The sequence below is a fragment of the Cebidichthys violaceus genome, unplaced genomic scaffold, assembly GCF_023349555.1.
Source record: "Cebidichthys violaceus isolate CVI_PGR_0920_01 unplaced genomic scaffold, fCebVio1.0.p SCAF_4, whole genome shotgun sequence".
NCBI classification, from domain to species: Eukaryota; Metazoa; Chordata; class Actinopteri; order Perciformes; family Stichaeidae; genus Cebidichthys; species Cebidichthys violaceus.
In genome coordinates this window covers 13,598,077-13,610,660 of record NW_027176594.1, presented here as the reverse complement: position 1 = coordinate 13,610,660, position 12,584 = coordinate 13,598,077, and the positions used below count along the sequence as shown (strand labels likewise).

The window sequence follows — 12,584 nt, the reverse complement described above, 5'->3', positions numbered from 1 at the left end:
GTCAGAACTAAACATGGAGAAGCAGCGTTCAGTTTTTCTGCTCCATATATCTGGAACAAAGTCCCAGAAAGCTGCAGGTCTGCAGAGACCCTCAGCTCCTTTAAATCAAGACTGAAGACTTTTCTGTTTGCTGCTGCCTTTGATTGAACCACATTCAATGATATTAATCAATTTCCTGCATTTCTGCATTTTACTAATGTATTTTATTTTTTAAACTGCACTGCAACTTTTATTCTATTTTTAGCTTTTTAGTGTTTTAATGACTGTTTTTAATGTTTCAATGAATGTTCTTAATTGTTTTTAAACCCTAACCCTTTTCTTTTGCCTTATGTTTTGATGTTTTTAATGGTTTTATGTGAAGCACTTTGAATTGCCTTGTTGTTGAAATGTGCTATACAAATAAACTTGCCTTCTATTGAACGCCTCAGCGTTTCCAGTTCTGTTAGTTTGTCTGTGTTGGAGACTTATGTTGTGTCCTGGTGGCATTCTGTTTTAGGGCTAAACACTCAGCGATACACTGAGTGTTTTGTCCTTCTGTTTTTGTACTTCTGTTTCCTGTGCTTACTCTGTGTGTTCGTGTGTGTTCCTGTAGAATGTATTCCCTTGCACACCTGTTTAGTGTCCAGTCTTTTCAGCCCTGCCTTTTTGTCCTGCCAGTCCTCGTTGTCTCGTCACCCAATCCTGGTGTCTCCCTTCCTGTTCTAGCTCCCTGCCCTCTCCAGCTGTGCCCCGTCACGTGATTAGCTCCTTGTGTATTTATTTATACTTGTCTCGCCTTTGAGTTATTTGTCAGTTTGTTTGTGACCAGTTCAAGTTTTGAATGTGTTCTGATTTTCTTTGTCTCTTTGTTTCCCAGTGTTTCTTGTATTCCTGGTTGGAAATGAGTTAATTATTTAGTTCCTGCCTGTTGCGGTCTCTGCATGTGTTCAAAAGTGACATGGTCACAATGACCCCTAAAAATCACCTGACTACACTTCTACCATAACAAAGGATTAAGAGAACTGTGTCATCATCCATATCAAATTTAAAAGTTTAAGGGTATTTTTTTCCAGGATGTAATTTTTTAAAACATTTTAACATTCCCTTGTCTCTGATGCTAAAATAAAATGTAATGCCACAAATTTAACACAATACAGGTTTTGTATTGGAGTAGAATTACCTATATTCGTCTTAGTTGAGGTTTGGATCACATGATTGCGTCTCACTTGGCCGGCTGTGTGTTGAACCCATATTGTCCTAATTTAAGAGTTTGCAAATTAAACCTCACAGAATTTATTGGAGAAATTCAATCCAAAACAAACCTGTGACACACGTAATATCACTCATGTTAAGTCGGTATTAAACTCTCAGGAATGTTTGTTTTACCATCACCTTGACAACAGTCAAGTCTTTATTGATCAATATTAGTGGTTCCATTGGAGACACCAGACAACAGCAACAAAACAGAGCGGCACAGAAACACTAAAGGTACCAAGAAAACATCCAGAATCAATGAAATAAATATGAAAACCAGCTCACCAAGATTGTCAGTGAAGTTTTAAAGAGCGGGGTGGGGGGGTGAAAGCTGAAGCCCTTTTACAGCAGTGAGTTGAGTATGTCATTACAAGGAAGATCTAGCTCTGGCATGAGTGATGAATGGCAGAAAACTATCACACACATCGTAACGTCTTTACAGCAAAAACTCTACTTAGAAATTAATTTTTGCAGTGCACAGCTGTTTTTTGTATATGTCCCAGCTGCTCCTCTACTTTCACGCTTTACAGGAGAGTATTGATACATTTGCATAAAGTATCTGACGGCAGAGAGGAAGTTGCATTGCTTTTATCGAAGTTCACAGTAATGTTAGAAAGAATGAGCCTACCTAACCCTATTTAAAGTAAAAGAATATATATCAAATGTGCCTCGAGTGAAATTGTAAGTGTTCCTCCGTTGCAATAATTAAACCACAAGTGTGGCGATATCTAAAGACGTGTCCATGCAATATGTGAGATGGATCTGTGTGAGCCACGTTAATAAACAAATATTGTAAACCTCTGCGGCAGAAATCTGTTATTTTGTCTTCAGTTGTGGAAAGGAGCACCGTGTCTGAGCGGACCCGCGCAGTGAGACGTGGGACGCGAGGAAGAGTAAGAAGGAAGTCATGCTCACGGGAAAGGAGATAAACAACATCATGACCGTTCACGTTTGGGTTCTTGGAGGGGGCAGGGGGGTCCGACACCGGATCTGTCTGTCTGTGTGTGTGTGTGTGTGTGTGTGTGTGTGTGTGTGTGTGTGTGTGTGTGTGCCCTGATCATGAGTTTTCCTGTTTTGGAATGTAATGTAAATCCTACTCTTTGTTTATTGGAAGTATTTAATGTGCTTCTCTTCTGTGACCACGTCTCAAGGCAAAACTGATAATAATCATAAAGGTCTAAAAAAGAGTGTGTCACCGTTGTAGCAAAACAAAACAGAGGTGTTCATTCATGCCAGTGTGTTCACACTCTCATCCACACACACACACACACACACACACACACACTGGAGAGGTGAAAGCCCCACGGCAACCACACTTAGTGCACAGTCGAGTGTTCAACCAAGGCTGGTGATGTTGGAGCGACCACCGGGGGGAGCTACGATACGGTGGCCAGAGCGGCGAGGGATGTAGTCATCCATCTGTGCTCCTGGGAAATGGAGACAAAAGGAAAATGTACTCACTTAAAATCTATTTAATTCAGAACCTGTTCAGCACACATAACATGTCCCATAAGGCAAATAGATATGTATGCTCCATTTAAGACATTAAAAGCCTCAAAGGGAATCAGTGGATTGGATTTTTTAAATTTATATGAAATACAAGATTCCTGTTACCTGATAGGCTGAAGTTGGACTGGTGAAGATTACGTATGGGTGGTGGTTGGTGAGAGGTGGGTGAGGTTTTGGCTGATGGAGAAGGAGTGATGTATTTGGGGGTAGGAACGACATCATACACAGGGCCATCGTACAAGCCACGGGTAACACTCTGCTTGCTCTTCGCCTGGTTAGAGAACACACAGACACACACACACGCAGACACACACATACACACACGCACACAGCTAAGCTGTTAGTCGTTCTTCAGTCTGATGTAAAGCTACATTCTTGCCTCAGTTCTCCTGCCATAACAATGCACAACTAAAATTAGAGCATGGCAAGTGACGGTGGTCTGTTTGCTTTTATGATTTCATTTCTTTTTTTAGGTGTCTTTGATAATTTTGTACCTAAAAAAATGCTGTGATTGTTTGTATGATTCAGTTTTCTAGATTGTTAGTTCCTAATTTTCTAATATTTCTTAATGTCAAACAATGAATGCAATAGCGCAACTATGAGGAACTGGATGTTGACTACCTATTTAATCCTTTAATGCAAAATAATTTCAAAAGAAAGGTCTTTTAAAATGATCTGTGTACTGTACCTGGTTCCTGCATTTGACGCGCTGGTAAGCGTAGTCAGGGAAGTGCTTGCGGGGGATAAATCGACCGGTGCCCTGCTGGGCCTGCAGCTGGCCTTCTTCGTAAACCACGCGACCTCGACTCAACACCAGCACCGGACCCCCACGGCACTCCAGACCCTCAAAGATGTTGTATTCTGAAGTCTGTGCGGAGAGCGATAACACATAAAAAGCAGAGAATGAGGAAAAAAAGGGGATTATGCAGATGAACAAGGGAGAACTCTTTCACACACACACACACACACCCCCACCATTCATACTCAACCCTCTGTGCTATTTCAGCAAGCATTGTATCAGAAGGCTTAATACAGGCAGTTGAGAAGATGGGGGATGAATAAGTGAGAGGCTCGGGGCATATAGGAGGAGCGACACAGGGGGATGGGCGGGGAGATGGTAGCACAGGATGGGTGAGGGGTGATGGGGGATTATAAGCTAAAGCCGGCACCCGTCTGGATTAGGGCCTTCCAGAGTGGCAGAGCAGACTGGCTACATTAACCACCGTCTAACATCCTCACTGCAGTGTTGTGGCGCATTGCTCAAGGCACGTTTTCACCTCCAAGGCCATTCTGCTGCTAAATATCTTCAAATTTGAATGCTGGGTTCACTTAAACTGCAAAAATAAAGAAAGAAAATACTTTGGTTTGTACGTCAAGGATTTGATGCCACTCCAATGTAAAGAGAGTGACTTGAATGTAGCTCTTTTAGGATTAAAACAATCCCTATACCACCACCGTCCTTACATGAAAAGCTTTCACTGAAACTATTTTCTATGGAATCAATTTCAATGTCACTGTCAAAAATAAGAGTCAAAAATCATCCAATTAGATTTTTTGTTTTTGTAATTTGAGCAAACCCACCCATTAAATCCTTTACTCAGCTTTTTTTTAACATGCTGTATAACATTAATAACCAGTGTTTTTTGTATCAAATATGTTGCATGTATTGTATTATTATGATACTACCACATATGTAGTATGGCATCATACCCTATTATGGCACTCTACCGTCTCACATAGGAAACCTTTTCTCCGGCATCCTCAGTTTCATTACCCTGTTTCTCCATCATATCATATCCAATAATTCATCCATCCTCTCTTGTTATTTTTCCTGTTGCTCTCACCGACTGCTGGAGTTTGGCAGTGATTGTTTTGGAGCTGTCGGGGTCCCAGATGACGACGTCTGCGTCCGAGCCCACCGCTATCCGGCCTTTGCGCGGGTACAGGTTGAAGATTTTTGCAGCGTTGGTAGATGTGACCGCCACAAACTGGTTTTCGTCCATTTTCCCCATGGCCTGCGAGACAGAGAGGCAGATGATGAGAGGGACAAACATAACCTTCAGCCGTGGCTGCTTTATGCACGCATGTATCTTTATTGCTCACCACGGCCTTGTCCCAGACAAAAGCCATCCTCTCCTCCACTCCGTTGGTTCCCTCTGGGATCAGGGTGAAGTCTTCTCTACCGATTGCTTTCTGGGAAGTGCTGTAGGCGCAGTGAGCACTGCCCACCACCTGCAGGTCCCCGCTGAATCGAGGCAACAGAACAATATGAAATAATACACATCCCACCACATCAAGTGGTCAACTAAAGACAATACAAGCAATTGTGATGAACGTAAAGACAGGCATTTCTATTTTTGGCCACCAGTTGTCCTCATAGAGAGTGTGACTTAAAGTCACATGGAACCAGTCAGAATGATGCAATGCAGCTGCAGAACTAGTCCCTTTAGCCTTAACTATACAAAGATACACTGCATTATCAAACAGCCATCAACACATTGATATACAAGAGGCTGATTAGCACCTAAGATTGGCATTGTTTCTCATCTGAGGCCTTTCAGTCAGTTGTTAATTACAGCGATTACTTCATGATAGTGAGCTGTAGGCTCATCGCCCCGATGCCACGAGAGTGCTTATTACGGAAACAACGGGCCTCGCTGAAATGTGAGAAGAACTGTTGCTTCTTTTGTTCCTGAAAGATTGTTTTTAGAACCTAAAAATACACCCTGTCGCTTCAGCAGAAGCTGAAAAGACAACAGCAGCATCCACCCGCCTGGAGTTGCAGACAAAAGGGCGGAGAGGCAGAGAGGAGGAGCAGAGAGGAGGATGAGGAGGCAGGCAGTTGGTAGCCAAGGCAACAGAAGATGAAGGATTTTAGTTCCTGTGCTATTTATGGAATGGAGGACAGTCAGAAGTGTACAGTGGGATGCTCTGTGCAATGTGTGTGAAGTGAGAAGTGAGGTGGGTTTGGTCCTGTGCACCTTGTCTCTCTCTAGGATAATTACAACTGAACTTCAATATGTTTTGCCTTTATGCATTGATAATAGTATACATGTAATATTATACTGTCTACATAAATGTATGGATAAAGTTAATGGCAGATAAAGTGGCTTTCAAATAATGATGTTGTCCTTTGTGCGTCCCTCCCATCACCTTCTTTCTGCCCCTCTTCTCCTCACCTTCTCTCCATCTGTTTCTTTTTCTCTCTGACGTTGTGCATTAACTGCCAGCTGTTTGTGGCATGAATACCAAACATATATCCAAGGGCAAAACAGCGACAGTTAGATCCTTGCAAGTGTCTCATTTGGTGTCATCCAGGCTGCAGCTAAATTCAATACTTATTCTGCCCTCACTCTGTATTAACGGGACAATTCACCCCAAAATCAAAAGTACAAATAGCACAGCATAGCATCAATAGCGCTACAGGTTAGAGTAAATATTTGGATTTTGGATTTTGGGTAGTCATCACATAGCACTAAAAACGTGGGCTTTATGCTAAATATTTTCCCCGAAAAGGGTTTAAGACATACCAAGCCAGCAGTGTGTTCAGGTGGTCTGGGGTTGTGGGGTCGGGACTCAAAGGTGGAGAGGTCACATAAGCAGCCGCTTTGGCCCAGTTCTTGCTCCAGTAGTGGGAGCCGTCAGTGACCAGGCTGGCTGTTATTGGCTCGCCAAAAACGACAGAACCTGGTTGAAGGGGAGGTAGCGGGACAGCGACGGTCGGGATGTGAAAAGAAGACGTACATGAATACTGGAAGAGTCATTCAGATAGACACTGGAGCGAGAACATATAAAGAGGCTGACCTTTCCTGCGGGCCCGGGCGATAGTGTCAGCTGCACTCTTGCTCATCACCTTGGTGATGTACACGGGACAGTTCACGCGGTTGCCAAGAGTGATGGCACGGAACACCGCCTCAGCCTCCAGCTGCGTGGACAGGAAGTAAAGAAAGCATTCAAACCTTGGATGGATGGATGGATGGATGGATGGATGGATAATGGAGTGTACAGGAATGTGATCACCTCTTCGGGACGACTCAGTGGATGGCCTTCAGGTCCGGTGATTCCCATCTCGAGGATTTTTCTCTGCTCCTGAAAACACAGATGATTATCTTCATGATCAACACAATAACTGCCAGCACTGCACAGAGCACTTGTGAAATCCTGATTTACCCACAAGACTCCCGTTTTAGTGGTTTTGACGGCATCTCATGGCTGTAAAATGAAAATCTTTTGGTCTGTCATGCTATCAAAGAAAACAGAGTGTGCGTTGCAAATCCTAAAATACCAGCGCACCGTGTGGGATCTTTTTGCTGGCTGCTCTTGTCGTGCTTCTGACAGCACTGTCTGGGGAGCAGCAAAACTGGGATGAAAATCAGACACCCACCCACCCTTTTATTGTTTTTCTTTTCAAAAAATCTTTTTAGTTTCATTGTTTGAGAGGGTTGGTGCTTCTAAAGGTTCCTCATCACCCATCTCCCTATTTCCATTGTGGTTAAGTTAACAAGTATGTCATTATCATTCATCGGCGTTCCCATTATCGTTCATTACCCTCATTCATCTCCACGCGCGTCACAGCTCTTGCCTTAATTGTCCCCTTAATCAGGACCATCATCTCCATGACCACGACTCCCACTTTCCATCACCGCCATCAGCGTTATCTACACCTTCGCTCTCGCCGTCTTAATCGTCATTACATCATCATTAGTTTAATAACGGTCAACCGCGATGGCGGTCTGTGAAGAACCTGTCATGCTCGGCAGCGGCAGCAGGATTAATGCTCCCTCTCTCTCTGTGAGAGCCAGGGAGTTACGTAAGAAGAATGTCTCTCATCTGACAGTGTTACTCTAAGTACGGGTTGCCAGTTGCAGCTCAGGGGTAAAACTAGAGTAGGCTATGTAGCGCTCACCTGAGCGATCAGGTCTCCGTTTTCAGCGTGAACTAACACCACGGCGCCCAGCTGCTTCAGGAAGGAGAAAGCCTCGTACAGCTGAGGGAGGGATGAGGCCAAACAACAAAGAGAAGGATTAACAGTGAAAGGAACGAGCAGTGAGTCATGGATATAGATGAGTGTGGCAGTCGTGATTGTGACACATACCTGAGAGTCCGACAGCTGGTACACGTCCTTGTAAGCCATGTACACCTGGAAGGAGTTGATGCCTGACCACAGTGGGGACCATGACAAGCAGGTGACGCAGCAGATAAAAACACATACACAATGTATCACCAAATGCAATAAATAGAGACAATATCAACTTCATTACAACTCTCAAGTTTATTTTTGAGGGGACACACAAGCAGCTGGCTCGGTTCCTGCGTTAGTTTGTAGCTGCCCCAAAAGAAAAGTAATTTTTTACTTAAAACAGCTTACAAGCAGAATTTGCACACCACCACCATGACAGCATCGCGGACAACAATGGCTTTCCGCTGTGCCTTCGCTGTAAGAGGATTCAACACTCTGCCAAATTGTTTCTAAATCTGTCCCCGTTGTTCTCGTGAAATGGCTTCGAAACAAGGATGAACGTGGAACCGGAACAAGAACCCCAGCAGAGCCGTGAAACGCCGTAGAGCGACTTGGAAAAAACCTGACATACCTTTCTCCTGGACCAGCAGCTCCAGCTCATCCTTGACCATCTCGTTCCACTGGGGGATGTCTACGTGCAGCGAGTAGTCGCAACAGGCCTTATTATCCGCAGCCTCCTGCCAGCACTCAAACGCCTCCAACAGACTTTGCCCGGGCTCAGGAGTCACGTGGTCAACTGAGAGGCGTGGGATGGGGTCAAAGGTTAAGATGGACATAGAGCAACTGATATCATATATGGTTTACAGTATGTACTGCGGCATCCCACACTCACTGATCATGGTGGTGCCCCCGGCGAGCGCAGCCTTGGTGCCCTGGAGGAAATCATCGGCAGGCCGTGTGCCCAGGTAGGGCTTCATCAGACGGGTGTTGACATCTATCCCCCCCGGTATCACCATGCGGCCATTAGCCTCGATCACCTTGATGCCCCCCGGCACGACCAGATTCTCCCCCACCTGCCTGCCAAGGGTCAGATATGGAGACACAAAGGGAAGGGGGAAAGGGAGGCGAAAGGGAGGCGAAATGCAGGAACAGGAACGAGGATATGCAGTGATAAAAGTGTGTTTAGAAGAGGAGGGAATAAGGAAGGTAAATCATTATCGACTGTAAAAGTATGTCAAATATTTGACATCATCGGCTCCTTCTGGACGTACTTGATCAGCCCTTTTTCAATGTAAACATCTGCATACAGAGACTGGTCATCGTTGACCACCCGTCCTCCTTTGATCAGCAGCCTTTCGCTCTGCAGGGGAGGAGAGAGAGGGAGAGAGGGAGCGGTTGAATTCAATCCTGACATTTTGATATATTGCACAATCAGTTATGTAATCCTCGACCTCACGGTGGTATTATGACACAGTGCAGTGGTGGACGAGGGTGGAAGGAAACGCGTAGCCACACAAGTGCTGTGCGCAGGTGGTGTCTTGCCAAAGCTAATATTAGTACCTTCTTTTATTTGCATTGATTGTTTATGAGATAATAAACAAAATCAAATACAGAGTATTCAGAAGCATGAGTTTAACAAGCATGTCGGCCATGCCTCCACACCCTCTACCACCGTGGAGGGTGCCTGCATGGCAACAGATTAAAGAGGATGTTATGTCACCATGGTAACCAGTGACCATCGGCTGCTGAAGGCAGCCTGACAGCCCCGCCGAATGTTCAGCATCTTCAACCAATAAGCATGTTTATAAAGGAAGAGCGTGAACGCAGTGTGCTGTGTTATTTTATATCTCCACCGTGGAAATGTAATGCTTATACTGCGTAGTGATGAAGAGGAGGCTTTCTGCAGAACGCATGCTTTATTGTAGCTGGAGAAGGATGCATCTTCGCACACATGGAGTCTCGCGCCTTTTGTGTTGTTTTATTGCGAGACGTAGTTGCCTGCGCGAGGAAACCTTCACGTCAACCGAGTTAATCCCTCTGACAGGCGACGAGATTACGCAACACGCCGGTCAACAGCGTGAGACTGCACGGACATCGAGAACTGTCGCCTCACCTCTCCGTCTCGGGCTTGCTGTTTTCACACAGGAGAAACTGTAGAAGGGCCTTCTGCTCTCTGCCGCCTCACTAACAATTTAATCCCTCATTGGCAGCAGGGTATATTTTGCATGCGAGTGGAGAGTTTCGCCGGCCAACGCCGCTGACCAGACTGGGTCTCTTACCGTCAGACGGTGGATGTTACCGTCAGTCAACTCCGGTTGCAATGACTCCGGCGCCCTGCGTTTCGCGCCCCGTTTTGTCTCCCCCGATGCGCGTCGGCTGTTTCCGTGTGTGTGTGTGTGTGTGTGTGTGTGTGTGTGTGTGTGTGTGTGTGTGTGTGTGTGTGTGTGAGAGAGAGAGAGAGAGAGAGAGAGAGAGAGAGAGAGAGAGAGAGAGAGAGAGAGAGAGAGAGTGGCACAGCGATGAATCTACCGCTGCGCGGCTGCGTCGACGGACAGGTGACGGTGACTTGTGCTCGTGCGGGAAGCGAGCGTCTGCAAGGTTGCAGAGAAAGACAGTGTATAGCTCACGCACACACACAGACCCCTACATGCGCCCACGCAAACTGCTCACGTGAGGTGAGCTTTGACAAAAACACAATACAACGAGGGACGCTGTCCAGTTCAGCATCACAGACCAAGACGCGCTTCATTGCATCGACGTGCATTTGCATCTTTTGGGGGATTTTTTATTTTTTTATGAGCTACGTAGACGTAAACTAAAATGGCCAAGCTGCAATGCAGCACACAACTTCATCATTTATGCAGACTGAGGCTTTTGTCTCAGAATAACAACTCCTGAGGGGATGTTGAATTGAGCGACATTTGACACCTTTTGCATTAAAAACAATAAATATGAAATGACATGCTGTCAGTAGTTGGAACCAACTTAATGTAAAATCATATTAATCGTGAACCTTGTTACATAATGACTCAATGATCAGAATTTCAAACAATAAACCAGACAGTAAAAGAAAAAGGGGCAAAAGCCGCACTCCTACCTCCCCGTTCGGGCTTTCCTTCCCCGATGAGAATCTGACCACAACACCTGGGCGAACATCGTCCGTCTCCCCGGGCGAGTCGGACGGTGACCCCTCCCGGCCCTCGCTGGACGTCTTGCCGACCGGGTCGCCGGCGTCTAACACCCTCTCGCGGCTCCCGCTTCTCGGGGTGCGGCTCCCTTTCCTCCCCACCGCGTAGTTATCGAAGTCTATGGTCTTGCTCTCGAACGCCCCCTCCACGGAGCTGAACATCCCGTAGGTTTTCCTCTGGTTCGGCCCGGTGGTGATCGGCCCAGCCAGGTAGACCGGCAGCTCATCCTCCCGGTTCCACTGCCTCCTGCAGTCAGACATTGTGGCATCCGCGGCAGACGGAGACTCGAATCCCCCAATTTCTGAAACGATGGCGACAGCCTCGCTTCTTTTAACGGGGTCACGGACAGCCCCGCCCCTCTAGCGCGCCGATGCTGTGAACTGGGAGAAGCAGCTCTCTCAGAATGTTTATATAAATATATATATATAAACAAGTGAAACGATGCAGATCTCCAGTTCAGTGAGTGGTGAAGTGTGAAGTAGTTTTCATGTGAAGCAGCTCTGCAAATAAAATGAGAGCAAGTCTCTCCCTCTCTCTCATTTTTGCTGGGGGGGGGGGGGGGGGGGGGGGGGCGCTGTGCGTGAGCAGGTCACACCATCAGCGGATTAGACCAGCATGTGTCATCCTTTAACCCACATCTGGAGGGAAAGACACTTTGTCAAATGGGCATGTGCTCTCAGAGTTGACACGCGCGGGAGTGGAGCTTGACTGGGGCTCCCAGGTGCTTTTATCTCCACTGGGCCGAAACCGATGGCCTGCTGCATGCTCGTGGGATGTTTGCAAATGTGAGCAGACATTCTTCCAGGCGCACACTGACTGTCTCTTCTCACGCGCCCCCATGGGGATTCTGAGAAAGGGCAGAAGAGGGAGAGAGAAAAACTGGGAGCTGTCTTTTTCAGCACTCGCGCAGGTGGACAGCTCCCAAAGGAACAATGTAGTTTACGGTGCTCGTGTATAAATGTAGTTTAGCACTAGAATACATCTATACACCAAATACCTGATACACCGAAGGTCTGATTATTATCTATGATAAAGATGCAAAGCATATGCTTGAGGAATACATAACTAACGCATGATTCATAATGATCAAATGCATGAATTAATGCAGGATATCTCGAATTCTTATTCCTGGCATTAAGAAATTATGAAGCCACTAATGTTTACTTTTAGATTAGATAATGCTTAATTATATGAAATCTAATAGAAAAGGGCATTTCAGACCGATTCTTTTGAAGTGCAATATCGGTTATTATTGAAATGTCAAGCTGTTTCAATCAAACAGTGTAGCCTCGTTATAAAGTGTAACCGCGTTATAAGACCGCTGAATGTTTTCACATCGTGGTGTGTCCCTCTTGTTGTCGACCGGTGCTATATGGGAGAGAGTCAGCCTCGAATACGAGCAGGATTACATATACAGCTTTTGACCTGGAACCCCATAATCTACTTAAATACTGCAGTTGAAATAACGGCGCATGCAGCCTCATTGGACACCCATCACATTTGTTTTAAAGCTACAAAAAGAGACATGGGTGAGAAAACGTTCAAGGAGACGATCGCAATTGTTAAAAAAGAAGGCCCTCACAAGTGTATTAAGCGAAAACGCGCAGAGTAGCCAATCAGATACGTTGGCCGTCAGACGGGTGTTTATTTCTCCCAATCGGGAGCGAGGCTATTCCGCGAGGGCGGGGCCTTGA

The 12,584-nt window shown here is 45.8% G+C and overlaps 1 protein-coding gene across 1 annotated transcript; it reads right to left on the bottom strand.

Annotated features, from left to right (window-relative positions):
* Positions 1-1,055: 1,055 nt before the first annotated feature.
* crmp1 (collapsin response mediator protein 1) lies at positions 1,056-11,389 on the bottom strand. Its single transcript, XM_068726999.1, has 14 exons — positions 10,800-11,389; positions 8,974-9,062; positions 8,595-8,779; positions 8,334-8,498; positions 7,838-7,899; positions 7,649-7,729; positions 6,763-6,831; positions 6,547-6,667; positions 6,273-6,429; positions 4,846-4,987; positions 4,587-4,757; positions 3,431-3,610; positions 2,848-3,013; positions 1,056-2,660 (listed from the first exon to the last, which is right to left on the bottom strand). The coding sequence occupies exons 1-14, from the start codon at positions 11,148-11,150 to the stop codon at positions 2,569-2,571; spliced, it is 2,031 nt and encodes a 676-aa protein (XP_068583100.1). The 5' UTR covers positions 11,151-11,389; the 3' UTR covers positions 1,056-2,568.
* Positions 11,390-12,584: the final 1,195 nt, after the last annotated feature.